Source organism: Engystomops pustulosus, chromosome 6, assembly GCF_040894005.1.
Source record: "Engystomops pustulosus chromosome 6, aEngPut4.maternal, whole genome shotgun sequence".
Classification (NCBI taxonomy): Eukaryota; Metazoa; Chordata; class Amphibia; order Anura; family Leptodactylidae; genus Engystomops; species Engystomops pustulosus.
This window is the reverse complement of record NC_092416.1, coordinates 82500553-82515279: the sequence shown is the minus strand read 5'-3', so window position 1 is coordinate 82515279 and position 14727 is coordinate 82500553. Positions and strand designations below refer to the sequence as shown.

Here is a 14727-nt window from a genome sequence, read left to right as displayed (position 1 = left end):
TCGGCCACACCCCCCGATTTCCGTCGCGTGCATGCCGGCGCCGATGCGGCACAATCCGATCGCGTGTGCCAAAATCCCGGGGCAATACAGGGGAAATCGGCGCAAATAGGAAATATTTGGGTAACACGTCGGGAAAATGCGAATCGGGCCCTTAGTAAATGACCCCCATGGATTTCATGGAGATGCATTTCATGGATCTCATCCTCTCTTCTCTGATCTGTCTCATCTCTTTTTCTATGTGTCAGATACTAGTGAATGGTCAGAAGGTAAATGAAAATGTATATAAACCTTGTACCCTGATAATCTAACCACATTGTCAGCTCACAGAACTAGATGGATCATAATGTGTCTGGTTAGAGAGGCCTCCCCAACACTCTGGAATTTGACATCACTGAGTGATAGGAGCTAAAATAGCAATAAAACTAAGTAAAGGGTTAAAAATTATCTTTATTGTATAAACATCACTAGGGGTTTGAGATTTGAGAATTTTCTATCATGGGCAAATCCCTTTAATGCACAAACTGTCTGCGTCCTTAAGGGATTAAATAAATAGTAGCACAGTACTGTATAATGTAAAATGTGCTTTCTTTATCTAAAGTTCTAGCTAACCATAAAGGCATGGTATTTTTCATGGCCTGATACAAAAAACAATAAAATTCAGGGTGTGTTTTTTTTTCTCAGAGGGCATTTGACCTTTTGAGTCAAAGGGCCTGGATGCAACTTCGATCTGGAGCTGCTGCCTCCACTAGGACATATAACCCATTCACTGGAGAGTTTTATAGTAACTTAGATCGTACCTCTCCCTGCTGCTCCTATGTACCCTTTCAATAACCTCTTGGCATAGTTGTGTAGAGTTTTGTGATGAATACCCCCCCACAACCATTATTTCCTTTGAAGTTATATAGCTGTAACAATTCAATGTGACAGTCCCTACTCAAGGATAAATGGAGATGCATTGATTCTCACAGCTCACAGACGACCACAAACATCACAGGCAGAACATTTTTTAGCTGTCAAAATAATGAACATTGTCTTACTTGGGAGTTTACTCAGTTCATTCATAAATTTGTCCTTCATGTCAGAGAAGACGTTGTGCTTGCTTGATACATCCGTGCCATTTTGTTGGGGTTCCGTCGTTTGCGTTGTCTGCTCATATCCAGCAGATCTACGCTCCTGGTTCATTGTTGAGCTGTGGAAAGAAAAATTGAATTGTATTTTATGAAATGGCTTTTTTAACATGAAGTGAGACAAGCTCTTACTGCAAATGCATTAGATGTCAGTAGATAAAGTTATAAAGGTCATGTTCAATGCTCAATTTAATATATTTTCTGTCATAGTAACATTCTATAAAAGATGAATATGATGATGATACAGATATATATCATGGGCTTTGTATAGAGCATGAATATAAAGTAGTTTTCTCCATCTGCAACATGCCAAATTGATTTTCAGGCCCCAATTTACATAAAGCAGCAGTCATAATATCTGGGAATATGGCTACATGCATATGGCAAAGCAGGAAACTGAGCATGTAGTGAAAGAGTATGCAGTTTGTGTGCAGCTATATGAGGCCATAGATACAGTATGGACTCAGATGTTGTAACATGGCTTTCTATAATTTCATAGCTCCCAACCGTCCCGATTTTGACGGGACTTTCCCGTTTTTCGTACCTCTGCCCTGCGTCACGGGCAGCTATGAGATTGTCACGGATTCTCCCCCCAGGTCCCGCTGTGTCCCGGCGCTGTGTCCGCATAGTAAATACTTTGAAAGTCTGAACTGACAGTACAGAATGGCTTCTACAGACATCGGGAGGGAATCCTTTTCAGAGAAGTGTCGGGCTTAGCGCAGAGCAGGGACCACGTCATCAGCTCAGATCAGCATCTGTCCATATATGGTCACTGCATCTCCTAGGGTTCCCCAGAGCAGACATCGGGCAGGGAATCCTTTTCAGAGAAGTGTCGGCTTAGCTGAGAGAGCAGGGACCACGTCATCAGGTTCAGATCAGCATCTGTCCATATATGGTCACTGCATCTCCTAGGGTTCCCCAGAGCAGACATCGGGCAGGGAATCCTTTTCAGAGAAGTGTCGGGCTTAGCGGAGAGCAGGGACCACGTCATCAGGTCAGATCTGGTCACTGCCACATATATGGTCACTGCATCTCCTAGGGTTCCCCAGAGCAGACATCGGGAGGGAATCCTTTTCAGAGAAGTGTCGGGTAGCGGAGAGAGCAGGGACCACGTCATCAGCTTCAGATCAGCATCTGTCCATATATGGTCACTGCATCTCCTAGGGTTCCCCAGAGCAGACATCGGGAGGGAATCCTTTTCAGAGAAGTGTCGGCTTAGCAGAGAGAGCAGGGGCCACGTCATCAGGTCAGATCATTATCTCTCCATATATGGTCTCCAGGGCTTCCCCAGACACAAGCTCTTTATATAATTAAATTACATAAAGTTTTGGCCAGGCTGAGATTCAAACCTGGGACCCTCTGCACTGCAGACAGGAGCTTAACTAACTGAGCTATAAGCCCAGTGATACAGAGCTGAGGATTTCTGGTAACTAAGACATGTTATCAGCCAGTGTTACACTGTGACACAGACTAATGCACTGATATATAGAGAGGGATCTTCTCAGAGATTATTATTGTAATTATTGAGACTATTATTATTATTATAAATTTTATTATTTTTATTATTATGGAGATGATTATTAATAATGGTAAAAATAATAATAATCATCTCAATAATAATAATAATAATAATCTCCATAATAATAATAATAGTCTCAATAATTACAATAATCTGAGAAGATCCCTCCCTATATACCAAGGCAGTATATAGTCATAGTTCTTAGTTACCAAAATTCTCCACCTTGTAAATCACTGAGATTACAGCTCAGTGGGTTGAGGCGCTGTGTTATCATTGTACATGGACACTGCAGGTTCTGGGTTCAAATCCCAATGAGGATAATTTTTTTTTTTTTATTGAGATGATTTTTATTATTTTAATATGGCTAAAATTTGGGGCGTGGCCAGGGAGTGATTGGGGGTGTGGCTTAGGGGGGTCGCCGCCATTTTGTCCCTCTTTCCTTTTCACAAATGTTGGGAGGTATGTAATTTGGATGATCCACAGTGTTGCAGCACATCCAGGTGAGACCTAGAGTTGTATTAACACTTTTATTGGTATAAAGTTTGTCTGGAGAAGCGATAATACAACTAATATATTCCTTTTAATGACTAATATATTTTATTTACAATAAAAGAAACCTGTTACCAGGAATGTGATTTTTAGCTGGTGACAGGTTCTAGCTATGCAGATTATTAAAATGCTTTTGTCCGCATTCTGAATTATTTCAGTAGTTTATATAAGTTTATCGAAGTTTAATTTACATTATCTGGGTCTCTGCCAGCAGCAGGTGGTGAGTTCAGGGAGTGTCAGCAGGTGCCTGTGTCAGTCTCCTCTCCTCCACACTCATGCAGCTCCCTCACTCCTCCTCTTTTACTGACATGTGCACTGACCGGGCCCTGGTGGTTGGGAGGTGGTGTTGAGGAGAGGAAGAATGCATGAGGAGACACAGGCACATACAGACTGCAGTGCCCTCCCTGGGACTCACCACAAGTTGATGGTAGGGAACCATGTCATGTAAAATAAACTATTATAACCTACTGAAAAGATTTTAAATGCTGACAAAGGCATTTTTGAAATCAGCATAGGCAATTGGAACCTAACACCAGATAAAAATCACATTTCTTGTGATTCGCTTTAATGAAAACAGAATGAAAGTTATATCCGTCATAGTGCTTGCAAGTTGGACTAAGGATGATCCTTATGGAGTATCCAGGAAAGATGGAAACCTAGCCTTAGCTGTTAGATCATGTCTCACAAAACGCTTATTAACTGTTCCTCTTACAATTAACAGAACTGTATTAGTAGAAGATAAATGAGGCATTATACATGGTGTAGCGGCTCTAGCCCTTTTATGTCTGTACTCTTAGATGGTGAAGGGAGTTATTTATGTTAATTTAATCAGTGCATTATCTTATTCTTAGTGTAAGGACATTGTACTTGTAAATCTCAATGCAGAGAAGATTTGTTAGGAACAGCTCTGCGGCATCATCACAAGTCATCTCTGTAGCAACTCTCCCTGTGATCCACTACAAGAGATTCCCCAGTGAACCTGGTGGCTGCTATTTACAAATCAAACCATGGCTTCCAGACAGAGTCACCTCGGAGATGCCATGATAATGTCATTCTTACAGGAAACAGATGCTCTTGTGTCTCCGTGGTGAGCGATGTATTTTTACATGCACAACACAGCCATTTACTCTTCCAGGAAAATACAAAAGAAATCCAATCTGTTGCGTGTGGGATTTATTGTGCAAATCTAAAGTTTCATGAACAGACATACAATGTATAATATTTATGCAAAAAATGTATTTTTGTTTGAATGTAACCAAAAGATTGCTATGGAAGCACACCACTTAAGGGTACAAAAGTATATTAGAATCAGGCTACATGTACATGAACGTTCTATAGGGACGCTGGATTCCATAGCCCCCTGCATGAACTGACTGACCGGGTAATTGGAGCCCCAATGATACATGGGACCGGTATATAAGTCCTGTATAATGGCACACACTGTCTACATGTAGCCTAAGAAGTAGACATCTAGGTACCCCACAACTAGGACATAACGAGGATTTCTGTCTCTCAAGTCTTAATGAAATGGAATTGCTTGTCACTTACCTAAAATACTTACCTAAAAATATCAAATATATATGAACAATCATACAATGTATAAAATGTATTAAAAAAGTAGCAGGAACAGTATATTTGGATGGAATGCAATACCGCCCATGGACAACTCACTAATGACTTTTTTGGTGCATCAGTATATATAACTTTATTTTTTAATAAAGAAAGTGGCCAATTTTTGGTACAACTAAATGGTTCATATTATACTACTACATATTTGGGTTAAATGGAGATCACCAGAGTTGACATGGTTTTGGCGTAGTGTTGTGAGTATCAAATACATTTCTACATTAACATATACTGCTGACTAATTTATAAAGTAAACTCAAATATAACTTAAAAGGCAAAGAACAAAAGCAAACAAAAAAAGACAGTAAAATCTTACGCCTTTGTTTCCTTCTGTGTTTGAGTCATAATACTGTCTGTCTTGCCAAAAACATTTCTGGCTACCGTTTCATGTCAAATGCAAATTTCTTGAAGTGACACATTCTTCCGAAGACATCTGTCAAAATCATGTGCTAGGCAAATGCAATATTGAATATTAAACTGATCTCTGTCCTCACGTTGCCTTGGGATAAAACCCCCAAATCGATGCAATTCAAACCAAAGGGAATGCCAAGCTAATGCACATGACCTGTGTAAGAATCTATACATAAATTCGCATATTTCAGGCAACCATTCATAAAAAATCCTGTTTTGTTTTTCCATCAAAAATTGTCAACAGCTACGCTCAAAGAGATCTCGGAATGCCATAAGATATGCTATTTGGTGTATAGCAACCACCAACATAGACTCAACATACCTTACAAAAGGAAATCTAGCCCCAAAGAAATCTAATGTAGTTTTCAGGCTAAATTAGTCATACAACTACTGCTTTTATCACACATTTAAGAGCCAGGTTTCTTCACGACTATGAGGTTTGCAAGAGTTATTTCATTTACTAGTGTTACTGTTTGGCTCCGAAGCTACAGTTTTGTAGATCTGAATCAATGTAAACAAATATTTGATACGTATCTACCTATATATTGATCTAATGAGGATACTTTCCTCAGATCCTAGCAACTATTTTATGTTCTTCTCCGCCATACAACTACTGTTGACTTTAAGGGAACCTTGCAATAATGATTAATTTCTTTGTAGTGTCCACACACAGGGCAAATTAAAGTGGAATTCCCAACTCAGGTATTCTCCACAGCATATGTCATAAAAAACCTGATATATGTGGGTCCCTCTATCTCATTTACTTCTTGAATGGAGAGGTTTCAGACTGAACAACTGTTCTGTTTTCAATGGGATTGACATTAATTTGAGTGCATCGATTAGCTTGCATACAGAGTGTATAGTTAATCCAATTTCCTGCCCATCTAGAAGGTAAGAATGGAGCCAAAAAACCACAATTTTATAGATAAGGGGGGGTCACAGAGGTGTATTGGCTTCCACACTTGTTAGTTGGACTGACTGTGCACTCTCTATGCAAGCTAAGGCCACATGCACACTGACGTATGCCCTCACAGTTACGGCCAGGCGGGCATATGTCCACTGTGATGGAGAGGAGGACATGTCCTATCTTTTTCACGTGTACGGAGCAGTACGGTGCTGCTTTATGGGCGATATTTGTGGGACTGAAAGCTTGCAGCCATACATACGTCCCCCCTACAGTAGTGTGAATGCGGCCTAATGGGGCACTGAAAATAAAGACAATTCCAATGACTTGAAAAGAGGACATGGGATCAGTCTGACAGCCCCTCCATTCAAAGATGCAAAGAAGACAAAAGGTCAATAAATGTCAATTTAAGAATTACATTGTGTTTATTAAATTGACTCTGCTGTCCATATAATGCAGAGCAGGACAAGTCCTCCAAATGAGGCTAATGAGGAAAATTTGTTGGTTTCTGATATACAGTAACGAAAAAGTCACCCAGTGATAAAATAATATCCTTTTTCATCTCAGAAAACTGCTTTAAACTAAACTACTGTTTATGTTGATTTCTACAGGATAACAATAGTGCGGTGCTGTTCCCATATACACAGGATAAGAATGCTGGTAATGTGAAGGGGTCATATACAATATAGGAGAAGTAATGTAGAGTGCCCATGTATACAAGGCAGGACTTGTAGTATTGTGCAGTAGCCATATATACAGTACAGGCGCAGTAGTTCTGCGATGTGGGCATACAGTAAATGCAGGATAGGAATAGAAGAACTGTACTATGCTCATTTATGGAAGATAGGAGAAGTAGTTCTGTATAGTGCTATTTTATACAACATAGAGTAGTAATACTGGCATGTGCTCTTTCTGTATATACAGGGCAGAATACGCAGACTCATGCACAACATATACACAGACAGAGACAATGTGACAAATTCACATGACCACTGGCCTATGATGGGAGGCCCAACCCCAGATCCCGTTGTGGCTGATACATCAGGAGACTTAGACCACCTGATGTATCCAGGGGGCGGCTGCCTGGTATAGTTTTGAGTAAAAACCTGCAAACATTCTACTGTGAATGTTCACAGGCAATAGAGAGTGCTGCCTGGGACCCCTTCACAACCCCTCCATGCCCACTTGCCAAGTAGGTGAGGTGTAAGGAAAAATAATCGCATTTACTGGCGTTTCAGGAGTATTTGTGAACTTGTGTGCAAAAAACTTGTTTACAAGTCCTGATAAATGCCCCCCAGAGTGTTTTTGAGCTCAACTTTATCTGTATCCTTAGAATGCAAAAAGAGTTTAAGCTGGGATCGACATGGGTTTTGCTGCTGCCTAAGGCCCTTTTTTATCTGGTGTAGGACCTGGTAATTAGCACCTTCAGGGCCAGAGCCCCTCACTACATGCATCCTGTTGACCACTGTGATGCATAGAGGACCAGCCAGACAGAAGCGTTAGTACCACTTCCAGTTGCCTGGAGGGACCCCATCTCTCTGGCAGCCTTCTATATATGCTTTGACGTACGCTTTATCGATCCAGACCGCTCACCTACAATATTTAGTGAATGTATTAGATTGAACCAGAATCAGGGATGAGAGTAGCATTGCACATGTGTGGTCCCTGATTCATAGCCATCATTAAACACTGAAGAGAGAAGAAACTACAAGCTGGAGACAACTGTGGAGTTTGCTTGGAGCCTAATGTGACTCATTTTAGCTCCAAGAAATGTTTACCAGTTTGTATAATAAATGCAAAATGTGAATTAATTTTTTTTTTATTAGCAAATGACAACACCATATTGATTCCTCAACAGAGAAGCAAACAAAAGCATACAATAACCCCCTAACTAAGCATTTCCTCTGCAATCCTCCTAATTGGTAATACATTTTAATTAAAGGGGTTTTCCCATGAAACAAGTTAGCCTCTATCCACCGTATAGGGCCTAACTCGCTGATCGTGGGGATCTTAGTATGGCGCTCGGCAATCTCCGTCAGCTCCATAGAGATGAATGGGGCAGGTTGCAGCGAGTGGTGAAGCAGCTTCAGGGAGGCACAGCCAGCGGAAAGTGGGACAGCATGGTGGGGCCTGTTCCCGCACCGGCATACTCACTGCTAAGGTTCATGAGCCAATATTAACAGGTTCGCGACCGCCCGCCGTGTATTCACGGCGGCGGTCGCGTCGCGCTGCATGGAGAGGGCTCACGGGCTGAGCCCTCTCCATAGCCGGTAAGTCTTTGCTGCATATTGCAGCAAAGGCTTACCGGTAACATCCGCGATCGGTGCTAGCACCGATCGCGGATGCTTTTACAGCGTGGGCTGCCGGCAAAGCTGCCGGCAGCCTCAAACAGATAGCGGCGCATGGGCGCCGCCATCTTACCTGGGATCGCCGCTCCCCGTGACGTGATCGGGGGGCGGCGATCCGTCTCCATGGTAGCCTCGGGTCTTCCGAAGACCCGAGGCTATTTCGTTTTAACCCCTTCATTACAATGTGCTGATAGCACATTGTAATGAATGAGGAGGAAAATCTCCATATACTGCCATACTGTAGTATGGCAGTATATGATAGGATGGATCAGACAACCTAGGGTTAAAGTACCCTAGGGAGTCTGAAAAATAGTATAAATAAAAATAAAAAAAAGTTAAAAAAAAAAAATTATAATAAAAAAACCTAAAATTTCAAATCACCCCCCTTTCCCTAGAACTGACATAAATATAAATAAACAGTAAAAATCATAAACACATCAGGTATCGACGCGTCCGAAAATGCCCGATCTATCAAAATATTATAATGGTTTTTCAATGCGTTTAACCCCGTGACGGAAAATAGCGCCCAAAGTCGAAAATGGCACTTTTTTGCCATTTTGAAAAATCTAAAAAAATCTATAAAAAGTGATCAAAAGGTCGTACAGTCCTAAAAATGATATCATTGAAAATATTATCAAATTTCGCAAAAAATGACACCACCCACTGCTCCCTACACCAAAGTATAAAAAAGTTATTAGCGCCAGAAGTTGGCAAAATCAAAAAAAATTTTTTTGTACAGGAGGTTTTAATTTTTGTAAATGTATGAAAACATTATAAAACCTATACAAATTTGGTATCCTCTTAATCGTACCGACCCAAATAATAAAGTAGACATGTCATTTGGGGCGCTCAGTGAAAGACGTAATATCCAAGCCCACAAGAAAATGGCGCAAATGCGTTTTTTCACCATTTTCATTGCATTTGGAATTTTTTTCCCGCTTCCGAGTACATGGCATGGAATATTTAATACCATCATTATGAAGTGCAATTTGTTACGCAGAAAACAAGCCATCACACAGCTCTTTACGTGTAAAAATAAAAAAGTTATCGATTTTTGAAGGTGGGGAGTGAAAAATGGACATGAAAAAACAGGAAAGGGCCCGGTCCTTAACCGGTTAATGCCACCATGGAATATACATGCTATACAATGTATGTCTATATCTATCTGTCTACAAAATTACATATAGCTATACACTGAACCCTTTGACAAGACACTATAGAATCCTGACTTATGATTCACTGTTCTTGCAGCCAATATCCTTCTTCCCTTACCCTCCTTTCTTTTTATTATTTGGCATACTATACAGTCTTGAACCTTCCATTATGCATTGTTTGTTTACTATATTAATCACTGGGCAACTGTACATCTGAGGATATTTACTTCATAGAGTATATTTGGAATAGAACATGGAGGATACTTACTTCATTGAGGATATTTGGAACCAGAGTTACTATAGTTTAAAGGGGTATTCCCATTTCAGCAAATTAATGTTATTGTATGCATTATAAAAAGTGATACAACTTTCCAATATACTTTCTGTATCAATTTCTCATGGCTTTCTAGATCTCTGCTTACTGTCACTCTATGGAAATCTTCTATTTTTACTTTGAGTGGACAGAAGTCTGACCATGGTTACACAGCTGCACAGATCATTAGTATCAGAGAGTAATCAGAGCTGTGTGATATAAAAAGCCGTGCACCTGTGTGACCATGGTCAGATTTCTGTCCACTCCCAGTAAACATAGAAGCTTTCTATAGAAGGACAACCAGCAGAGATCTAGAAAATTGTAAGGAATTGATACAGAAAGTATATTGGAAAGTTGTATAACTTTTTTATAATAAATGCAATAACATTAATTTGCTGAAATGGGAATACTCCTTTAATTCCTAATCAAGGACGCTTAAAAGTGTGGCTGCGGAACAGAATTTTTCCACATTTGCATGAACTATGCAAACAAATGTAAAGTTAGACCAGACAGTCTAACTGCAGGCAGACATTGGTAGCACTATTAGAGTTCTGTGTAACCATGCTGTTGTGTATTTTAGCAGCAGGACTGTGAAAAATGCATTCATATTTCAGGATTGCAGCTGGACTTGGAACACTAGAGGAGTCTCCTCACAGTGCTGTGTTCTGTGATCTCTGCATACAAATCCTTCACTAATTGCTACCTAAAAAGTAATTTTTGGCAAAACTGATGGTAAACTCCCTTTAAACTGGGTAATATTTATCATCCAGCTTCAGATACTGTAAAGTAGCATCAGGCACTGCAGTATAAGACTGTTACTGTTTAAGGCTTAGACATTTAAGATGTCTATTAGTAAATATGCCCCATATGTATCTATGTATCATATTAGTGAGCACAATCCATTTTATTTTTATATTACTATTTGGTATACACAGGATTTAGGGAGATTTCATGTAATAGAGTAAGATCGTTTCTAGCCATATTTCTCCAGCTATAGACCAGTCTTCTACAGTCTGTTATATACAATCAGATTTAATTGTAAGGAGAAATATGTTACTCTGGTGCTCAGTTATTCTATTTCTGGACCGTCATCATACCTTAGGTATACATCTGTCTGTAACCAGACTTCCAGGCAAAAACATGTCAACAAACCACTAGGTCACATCTGCTTAACTCTAAATGAGAAGCTATAACCTATGTGGCTTCAAGTAGAAAACCAATATGATGGAATAATGAGCTGCTCTAGAACCAGGGGCATCTAGTCAATCACTTCACTAAATAAATCATGACAAATGAGACACCTGATGGGATAAATGTCAGAAGATAGCACTGGTGGCATGTCAATGAATTTAGAGGGAGTCTATCGATAGGAAAAGTCCTGCCCATGTGTAACACTTTCTGAAACCAAGAATTTAGTGAATTCCCAAACAATACTATATTTGGGTGTGCAATTTAACGGAAATCTACCAATCTACACATACTTACCTATTGTCTTCTTCATCTCAACTCCATCTCAACTCCAGTGCTGGTCTTCTTTAATCTTAATAGGATCACCTGAAAAAAGCCTTGTCAAGAATAAAGAAGACATGCGCTGGGATCAAGATGATGAGGAGGACAGTTAAGCATGTGTAGTTTTTATTTTGTATTTTATTGAGTGGTAGATTTCCTCTAGTAAATTTTTATAGCATTTTTATATACAGGCACATAATTTGATGAGAAGCCTAGGAGTTGAGAGCAGTGGTGTTTCTTGATGAGGTACAGAAAGTGAATTAGTACCAGGGACTAAATCCTAAAAATGAAAATAAGGACAAGATATTACATAGTAACAGAAACTGACTTATTTGTGTCCATGGTTACCAACTACATTGAAATACTACATATTCCAAGACAGCAGTCATGTAATCTCTATGCATTCAGCAGGTAAGCAAGTTGCAGACATATGGAAAGGAAGCAGTCTTGCGGGATCAGGCTACTACACTACTTCTTCGTATATAGAGTAACCATGGAGACACTTGGATATAGGTGAAGACAAAACAGTAAGATCATATTTATAAAGACTATTTGCAAATAAGCTTAAACATAAGAAAATATGAATTCATTCATATGAATGCATAATTTTTTTGTCTTGCATGGCCAAAGAACAGATAAAAAAAATGCTTATTCCAAAGTAGTAAGATGTGCATCAAGAGTAAAACATACTTGTCCTTTTTTTAACATGCAGCTCATGAACTTGTCAAATTTCATTAGTTAAAATGATTGCATTGGCAGAAACTAGAAATGCTAAAGTTTTGCTCAGGATATTGTACAATGCAGTAACTGTGTGCTATAGGTGGCTGGTGTTTTTTATCCTATCACTATAGGGTCAGTCTTAACATAAAAGAGCAATCACATTCGGTGGCATAATGACATAAAGCGTTTTGTATAGCACCCACCACAATGATGGAAGAAATACACCTTATGAAGAGTATTTAAAATTGCCTTCTATTAACAGCTTAATAAGACAATGGGGAGGATTTACTAATTCTGGCGCAAGCACGACTGTCGGCATTGGAGATCAGTCTCCGGAAAGCACAGCCCGATGTATTAAAATGGCGCATGGCTGTAAGTAATTAATGGGTAGACGGAACTAATTAGTCGTGCGCCATAAGAATGAGATGTGTGCCAAAATCTTACATCGACCATTTTTTTCCTGGTCTATGGTTCACCAAAATTTGCACCTAAAAATGCTGACAAAATACACATAAATGTGACGGATAATGTGGAAAAGTTAGGCCACGCCCACTTGCACCACAAAAAAAGACAGAGGAGTCGGGATAGTGGAAAACATCTGTTCTTTCTGGCACAAACTCATATATTATTCGCAACAGTTTTGCGTCAAAAAAACGTAAGTTCCCGACAATTTTCTGGTGCAGATACGATAATACATGTTTCCCAATGGGTGGGTTAGAAAAGTCTACAAAATAAATAGAATATATTAAGCTAGTGTGAATACTAATTTTAACTCCAAAACATTAACTCAGTAAAGTAATTCACAACAGAGAAATAGTCACATATAACCTCATGAAACTACCAAGGAGAAAGCATGCTTAAATAATGTCTACAGACATCTAATAAACCCTCACATAACTATCTATAAATAACTCTTTGTATCTTTCTATTTTAAAAGCATTAGGTATATTATAGTAACAACTCACTTGAAGGCTTCACATTGATATATTCCTTGAATCTGTTGCTGTAAATCATTTTATCCAATATGTTCACCACACAGGGGAAAAAGAACAAGTGCACAGAACTTTACATTTCTACATATTATCTATGACTGCAGTGGCATAGCCCATAGTCACTGATGCCTTGTAGTAAACAGTACAAATAGGTGTGACATCTTAATTCTATAGTTATAGTAGGTGGTGCACAGTGACTCATTATCAGTACGATAGGTTACAAATATAGTTCTTAAGAGCAAAGGTTCTACAATAATGTAGGAAGTAGGTAACCTTTCGAATACATAAAGATATTTGACATATCTGTATTTAAAGCTCTAATCTAGAGGATTCAGAGTAAAAAACTGTGTTATAAATAGTAAATCACAGATCCTTGGATTTGTCTGTTCTGAACGATGTTTTAAAATGGCCATGAATAGTGAAGGAAGTTGTGATTCTAAAAACAGCATTGATATTAATTAGAGCATCACCCAGTGAAGTACACTTAGACCCTCAATATACCGGTAGTAAAGTTTCAGACAATTTATACAATCATAAATTATATTTGATGGCAAAACTACAATAAAACCCCACTTATGAATCACAAAGTGCCAACATGGTAACTTAAGCAGTAACTTATTTTTAACTACTCCATCCTGTCACAGCTTTCAATCGTATCAAATTATTATTTAGCTTCAATGATAATCCAGCCCTGTCCATAGCTTCTACCTCCTCCAGTAGTCCTAGGGAACCAAAGATGGGAGACTAAACATGGCATGTTGTGGGCTTCCTAGGACTGCAGGAGGAGGTCTTGTCTGGTGAACTCTGTGCTGGGGTGATAGCTTGGCCAGAGAAGGCTCTGAATGCCACCTCTGGCACCTGTAGGTTTGCCACTAGAGATGAGCGAGCACTAAAATGCTCGGGTACTCGTTATTCGAGACGAACATTTCCCGATGCTCGAGTGCTCGTCTCGAATAACGAGCCCCATTGAAGTCAATGGGAGACTCGAGCATTTTTCAAGGGGACCAAGGCTCTGCACAGGGAAGCTTGGCCAAACACCTGGGAACCTCAGAAAAGGATGGAAACACCACGGAAATGGACAGGAAACAGCAGGGGCAGCATGCATGGATGCCTCTGAGGCTGCTTAATCGCACCATTATGCCAAAATTATGGGCAACAGCATGGCCATGACAGAGTGACAGAATGAAGCTAGATAGCATCTAAAACATCCAATAATTGACCCTGACACTATAGGGGACTTCATGCAGAGGCAGCGGCAGCAGCGGCAGGCTAGAGAGTGGCATGGCGACATACCCTAAATGGACTCAGGCTTCAAACCAATGGGTGGCAGAGAGGAACCAAAGGAGGTGAGCAAGAAGCGCTCAAATAATATCGGTACATGATAAAAGTTTGCCAGTATATTTTGTGGATTACACAGCAGGGTGGCGACAAAGTTAACATGGAAGCCATGAAAACAACCCAAAATTCTGCCTGAAACAGCTCGTTTGATAAGGGGACCATGTATGGAGGCAGTGAACTAGTAGTAGATTAAAGGTGCTGCAGTTAAAACTATGTT

At 39.7% G+C, this 14727-nt stretch overlaps 1 protein-coding gene across 2 annotated transcripts in view; it reads right to left on the bottom strand.

Moving 5' to 3' along the window:
* The window catches only part of LOC140135364 (synaptotagmin-1-like), a 180552-nt gene that overhangs the window by 55966 nt on the left and 109859 nt on the right, over window positions 1-14727 (bottom strand). For both annotated transcript variants that reach the window (XM_072156781.1, XM_072156780.1), the window contains exon 2: window positions 1038-1189. In XM_072156781.1, coding sequence (XP_072012882.1) covers window positions 1038-1182 — 145 coding nt within the window. In that variant the 5' untranslated portion in view covers window positions 1183-1189. The remainder of the gene's footprint in view (window positions 1-1037; window positions 1190-14727) is intronic.